The sequence below is a fragment of the Hemitrygon akajei genome, chromosome 3 (assembly GCF_048418815.1).
Source record: "Hemitrygon akajei chromosome 3, sHemAka1.3, whole genome shotgun sequence".
Lineage (NCBI taxonomy): Eukaryota > Metazoa > Chordata > Chondrichthyes > Myliobatiformes > Dasyatidae > Hemitrygon > Hemitrygon akajei.
This window is the reverse complement of record NC_133126.1, coordinates 185,037,643-185,044,452: the sequence shown is the minus strand read 5'-3', so window position 1 is coordinate 185,044,452 and position 6,810 is coordinate 185,037,643. Positions and strand designations below refer to the sequence as shown.

At 44.7% G+C, this 6,810-nt stretch overlaps 1 protein-coding gene across 2 annotated transcripts in view; it reads right to left on the bottom strand.

Moving 5' to 3' along the window:
* Positions 1-2,054: 2,054 nt before the first annotated feature.
* agtr1a (angiotensin II receptor, type 1a) overlaps positions 2,055-6,810 on the bottom strand; it is a 39,574-nt gene continuing 34,818 nt past the window's right edge. For both annotated transcript variants that reach the window (XM_073041553.1, XM_073041555.1), the window contains exon 2: positions 2,055-6,541. In XM_073041553.1, the coding sequence (XP_072897654.1) occupies positions 5,393-6,523 (1,131 nt within the window). In that variant the 5' untranslated portion in view covers positions 6,524-6,541 and the 3' untranslated portion in view covers positions 2,055-5,392. The remainder of the gene's footprint in view (positions 6,542-6,810) is intronic.

Sequence of the window (6,810 nt, the reverse complement as noted above, 5' to 3'; positions counted from 1 at the left end):
GTACCTGTCTAGACTTTGCAACTGTACCGTTCTCCTCCTCTTCTTCGATCCATACCCCTCTAACCCATTCCTATCTCTGTACCTGTCTAAACTTTGCAACTGTACCGTTCTCCTCCTCTTCTTCGATCCATACCCCTCTAACCCATTCCTATCTCTGTACCTGTCTAGACTTTGCAACTGTACCGTTCTCCTCCTCTTCTTCGATCCATACCCCTCTAACCCATTCCTATCTCTGTATCTGTCCAAACTTTGCAACTGTACCGTTCTCCTCCTCTTCTTCGATCCATACCCCTCTAACCCATTCCTATCTCTGTATCTGTCCAAACTTTGCAACTGTACCGTTCTCCTCCTCTTCTTCGATCCATACCCCTCTAACCCATTCCTATCTCTGTACCTGTCTAGACTTTGCAACTGTACCGTTCTCCTCCTCTTCTTCGATCCATACCCCTCTAACCCATTCCTATCTCTGTACCTGTCTAAACTTTGCAACTGTACCGTTCTCCTCCTCTTCTTCGATCCATACCCCTCTAACCCATTCCTATCTCTGTACCTGTCTAGACTTTGCAACTGTACCGTTCTCCTCCTCTTCTTCGATCCATACCCCTCTAACCCATTCCTATCTCTGTATCTGTCCAAACTTTGCAACTGTACCGTTCTCCTCCTCTTCTTCGATCCATACCCCTCTAACCCATTCCTATCTCTGTATCTGTCCAAACTTTGCAACTGTACCGTTCTCCTCCTCTTCTTCGATCCATACCCCTCTAACCCATTCCTATCTCTGTACCTGTCTAGACTTTGCAACTGTACCGTTCTCCTCCTCTTCTTCGATCCATACCCCTCTAACCCATTCCTATCTCTGTACCTGTCTAGACTTTGCAACTGTACCGTTCTCCTCCTCTTCTTCGATCCATACCCCTCTAACCCATTCCTATCTCTGTATCTGTCCAAACTTTGCAACTGTACCGTTCTCCTCCTCTTCTTCGATCCATACCCCTCTAACCCATTCCTATCTCTGTACCTGTCTAGACTTTGCAACTGTACCGTTCTCCTCCTCTTCTTCGATCCATACCCCTCTAACCCATTCCTATCTCTGTACCTGTCTAAACTTTGCAACTGTACCTGCCTGCACAACTTCTGTTGTGTTTTTAATATTTCAGTAATATTTGAGTAATCTTCTAAATATATTGTTTGATTAAGCATTCCTGTTCATTTAAATAATTCATTATGGGTTATTTGTAAAAAGATGTGATTTCATAATTCACCACACTACCACATGATGTGTGTGAGCCTCACTTAAAGTAAACTCACATTTCAGACTCCCATGTCTTCCATTGAATTAGTTTAATGTTTCAAAGTTACGAAACATGACAATTTCCTCGATCGATGTCCCTCTGACCCATTCCTATCCATGTACCTGTCTAAACGTTGTAACTGTACCCGGCCACACTGCTTCCGCTGGCAGATCGCCTGTGTGCCCACCACTCTCTGAGTGAAAAAGTTGCCCCTCAGATCCCTCTTAAGTCTTTCCCCTCTCACATTTAACCTGTGCCCTCTACTTTTAGATTCCCCTAGCCCAGGAGGTGGGGCCACTGACCTTAACTCTGCCCCTCATGATTTTATAAACCACTTTTAGGTTACCCTCAGCCACTCATGCTCCAGGGTAAAAGAATCCGCGGCCAATCCATGTAGAGAAGTATCAGCCCAGCTCTATATGCTTGAATGGAATTGAGTGCATGATCTTCTACATAGCTGACACACAGAAGGGTGCTCTCTGGGTTTCCCGCTCTGATATTTACATTGACAATGTTAGATGATATGTTCATTCATCTCATTTCTGGCTGCGGGAGCTCTCTCTGCACTTGAATGCTACGGCGATGTCAGGTTTTCCCTTCAGGGAGGATTTCACTGTCTCAAGTACGCTGTGTCATTGAATAAGTTATGACATTTGGTGGATTTGTGCAAGGTCTTTCCACCGATATGTGGCACATTACTCAAAAATGGAGGCATCCCACTGTCATAGCACATTGAAATAGCTTTATTCAATATAAATGGTGATAATTGAAGGAATATTTTATTTACAAGCCGTATGCTTACAAAAGGCAATACCAAATCGAACCAGACATGAGAAATGATCAAATACTCCGACACTGTACAATGCCAACAGCTGAAAGCTTACAAAATGGCAGGCAGTGCTGTAGTGAAAAAAAAGTTTCATGGGGTGAAGATCATAAAATTACATGCTGTAAGTCTTCCTTTAAAGTTTTTTGGGAGGAATTCCCAAACACAGAGTCTTTAGAGTAAACACATCGACATGTTCTAACAATGTGAAGGGCATCCAGCTGCAAGGGAAGAGAGTGGGAATATAGCATTGAGCTGGATGATCAGTAGTAAATGGCAAAGCGGGACTGAGTAGGCAAATGGTCCACATTTGACCCTGTTTTTTCCCCTTATAAATACAGTGATTGACAGTATCACATGCAAATCTTGTTTTCTTTATCACTTATTCACAGTCACTGGTCATGCAAGTGTTATACGCGGAAAGTCAGTCCTCTTCATAGGGTGGAAACATCAAACACCAGCGGGCACAGCTTTAAAGAGAGAAAGGGAAAGCGTAAAGGAGATTTCTCACATTTCTACAGGAAGAGTGGAAGGTGCCTGGAACAAGCTTTCCCAGGGGAAGTGGTGGAAGCAGATAAGACAGTAATGTGAACAAACAGGGATCATGTGCAGGTAGATGGGATGAGTTTAATTTAGTCTCATGGCGATCAGAGATATGGTGGACTGGAAGTCCTGTCACACTGCTGCAATATTTGGTGTTCTATTACAAGCCCTTTGGCCCATAATGTTGTGCTGGCATTTTAATTTACTCTAAGACCAATCTAAATCTTCCCTCCCAAATAGCCCTCCATTTTTCTATCATCCATGTGCCTATCTAGGAGTTCTTAATGTATCTGTCTCCACTGCCATCCCTAACAGTAGGTTCCATGCACCCACCACTCACTGTGTAGAAAAAAAACCCTTCATCTCTCATCCTCCTTATACTTTCCTCCAATCATCTAAAAATCATACCCATTGTATTTGTTTTAGTCAGTTCCACCATGGAAAAAAGTCTCTGGCTGTCTACTCATTCTATCCCTCTTAACATCTTGTACACCTCTGTAAAGTCACCTCTCAATTCTCCTTCAGTCCAAAGAGAAAATCCCCCAGCTATCCTTATAAAACATGCTTTCTAATCCAAGCACCATCCTGGTAAATCTCCCGTTTCCTGTGTAAAGCATCCATATCCTTCATATCATGAGGTGACCAGAACTGAGCACACTATTAGTTCTTCACTGGGATTGACTCCCAAAGACTGTGGCTCGGAGACCTGACCTGCACATGAAAGCTCTCCGACCCTGGATATGAACTTCCCTTGCGCGACAGAGCAAGGTATGCGGGTGTGTGGGGGTGAGGGGTGGGTTTTGCAGGAAAGGGGAGGAAAGGGGAAGGATGAGACCAGCCAAGAAATCAAAGGGAAGAAAGAAGAGAAAACCTGATGCCTTCGGCAACCCTGATCCAATTTTCCTCTGATTTCTGTGAAGAATGATATTCTTTGAGTGCCATGGGATACTAGGTTTGAATTGCACAAACATGTATCTTTTGAGCATGCAGGCTCAGAGAAGTGGGCTGAATGGTCTCTTATAATGCATATTAGCCAAGCTCAGTCATCAGTTTTGAAAATGCACTTACAAGTAAAGCCATCCAAACCATTGAGTACACTGCACGAAGTGTTGTCCCTCATTTGCTCCGGTTTTCTCCCGCATTCCAGGGATAGGTAAGTTGGCAGGTTAGTTGGCAGCTGGAAATTGACCTCATAGTGAGTGAGTTGTTGGAAAACGAGGGAGAGCTGACGGGTATATATCAGAGAATAGATTGCGTGCTTTGAGGGCTGGTACGAAATTAATGGGTTTACTGGTTTCCATCTACTTGTATGTGGTAAGAAAATAAGTAAAAATACACCTTATGCAGTGTAGTGTTCTACCAGTTCACCTGAGAATCAAACTGCAATGTCAATATATTGTTAAAGGTGTAGTGTAAGTATACATTAATTGTCACTGGTTGTGATGAGCTTCAAAGCAAACTAAAGGAACATCAAAACCCAAGTCATAATCTCATACCCAGCTTTCTCTCTATGTGCTCTTCTAGTTGGAAAATGGTGATGAAGCTCTATACCTTTCCTCACCGAGTTTTAGTCTGTGATAGCAACATACTTTGGAGAAATCAGAGGACAGGACACTTGTAATCCCATTTCACCATCTGCTCAGTGATGCAATCTCAAGACCTATGAATGATCATTAGGATGAAGCGCAGACCAGGTTGGTTCTTCCTATGTGGTTGCCAGCAATTCAGGAGCAGAAACTGTCCTTTCTGTTGAAATGGTGCTGTGAGAAGAATAGACTGAATGAAGCATTGTCCCAGGTTGGAGACTGTGATGGTTCTGCTGATTAGCACCAAGGAATCAATATTGGAATCCTGCCATCATATTGGTTGGGTGAACCCTGCTTCATTCCATGAACTTGAGTCTCAGTAAAGTGGAGCTGGTGGAGGTCTGACAGAATTATCATTCATCTAGATAGATAGGACAATTTATATACTTTAGAGCTGAGGGCATTTGGAACCCAATTGCCCTTGAGAAGTTGGTAGCAAATTCCTGCTTGAACTTCTGACAAACGTTCTGCCACAGTCCTCTTTCAAAGGGAGTCCCAGAATTTAGAACCGGTGATGATAAAGGAAAAGGAGCACGTTTCCAAGTCTGAACACAAAAATACAACTGCAGATGCTGTGGATCAAAGAATACGTACACGACGCTGGAAGAACTCAGCAGGTCAGGCAGCATCCGTGAGAAAAGAGTAGCCAGCGTTTCGGGCCGAGACCCTTCATCAGGAATGGGGATTTCCAAGTCTGTGTGTGACTTGGAAGCAAACTAGCAGGAGCTGAGCGTTTCACGTGACTGATGTTTCCTCCATTGCCGTGATGGAGGTCAGGTTCTGAGAGGTGCTGTTTCAAAGAGAACAAACATCCATTTTCCCGTCATAAAACCTCATTTGAAAATATGGTCTAATCCATTCTGGTGGACTTGAACCTGCAACAGCTCTGAACTCGGGAATTTCATATCATCTTGCTTTGTGGGCTACATACATTCCTGCTTCTCCTTGCTCAAGCTGCTCAAGTTCAAGTTGAAGAGGCTCCTGTTTTCACTTGCCGAAGTTTTATATACAAGTGTGAATCTAGGGACAGAACCACAGTTTTCTATTGCGAAGCACTGTGATGCTTTGCAATCAGTCCAAGCTCACCGAAGATCTGTGATGAAATTTAAACATGCGTGGGAATGCTGGCAAACTAGAAAGATAGCTTACACTGCACTCGAGATGTCCATTTGCTTTGTCAGCGATTCGATGGTTCGGTACGACAATGAGCTCAGTTTCGTTGACAGACTCGGGTGGGGCTTGATCTCGGGAGGTATGCACCTCAGGAACAGGAAGAGCTTCTCTCTGAAGTTGTGGCCCACAAAGCCATAGAGGATGGGGTTGAGGCAACTGTTGAAGTAAGCCATGCAGATGGTGAAGGGGATCGAGGTGTCGACAATTTCAGGGATGCGGCAGTTCTTGATGATCCCCAAGCGGGAGAGCACGTCCAAGAATGTGAAGACTTGGAATGGAAGCCAGCACAAAACGAATGACACGACGACGGCAATGATGAGCTTAAACGCTTCGTTGCTTGTTGGCTTGTTTCGTCTAATCTGGTACGTCTGCACCAAGCTCTTGATGATTAGGGAATAGCAAATCAGGATGATGAAGAGTGGGATTAGAAACCCCAGGAGGGTCTTCAGTAGTGCCATGCCAAATATCCACTGCTTCTTGTGGTCCTTCGGGTAATTGAAAGCGCAAATAGTTCGATTCCAGCTGTCGTAGTGGGACGTGCTGCGGAAGAATGTGGCGGGCAGGCTGGCAAAGCCAGCAAGGAACCAGACCCCGATGCAGGCGACCCAAGCGTGGACCAGGGTGCGCCTGGTCCTCGCCTTCATGGGGTGCACAATGGCGAGGTAGCGGTCCATGCTCAGGCAGGTGATGAGGAAGATGCTGGCGTTCATGTTCAGCAGCACGACAGTGGCGCTGGTCTTGCACAGGAAGTTTCCGAAAGTCCAGTGGTACCTCATAGCTGTGTAGGCTGCCCAGAAGGGCAAGGTGATCACAAAGATCAGGTCAGCCAGGGCAAGGTTCAGCAGGAAAATATTGGCAACTGTTGTCAATTTCAGGTAGCAATAAATAACTATCATCACCATGCTGTTTCCCAGTACTCCCACAACAAAGATGATGGTGTATATGATGGGGATCATAAGGAAGATATAGTCATGCCTTCCCCCTATGGTGCAGCTGGTAGAATTGGTCTCCACTGAGATATTCCCCAGTGAATCCTTGGACGTGCTTTCTCCCATTTCCTCCTCAGAGATCAAGTTGTGAAGGACACTGGTACTTTCCATCATCCGCACACCACTCAGGATCTGCAGACAGAGAAAAAATAAGTCTTTAAGAAATTGGAAAACTACACTGACTGTTTCCCTAAAGGCAGTGACAGATGGTGAGGGAGGAGACCTGACATGATAAGCATAGAACAGTACAGATAGGAATAGGCCTGTTGGCCCACAACATTGTACTGAACTATGCAAGTTAGTAATCAAGTGCACAGCCCAATTAATTCCTTCTGACTATGGAATGATCTTATTAAATACATATCAGGCTCAAGGGGTGACATAGTGGTGTAGTTAGTAGA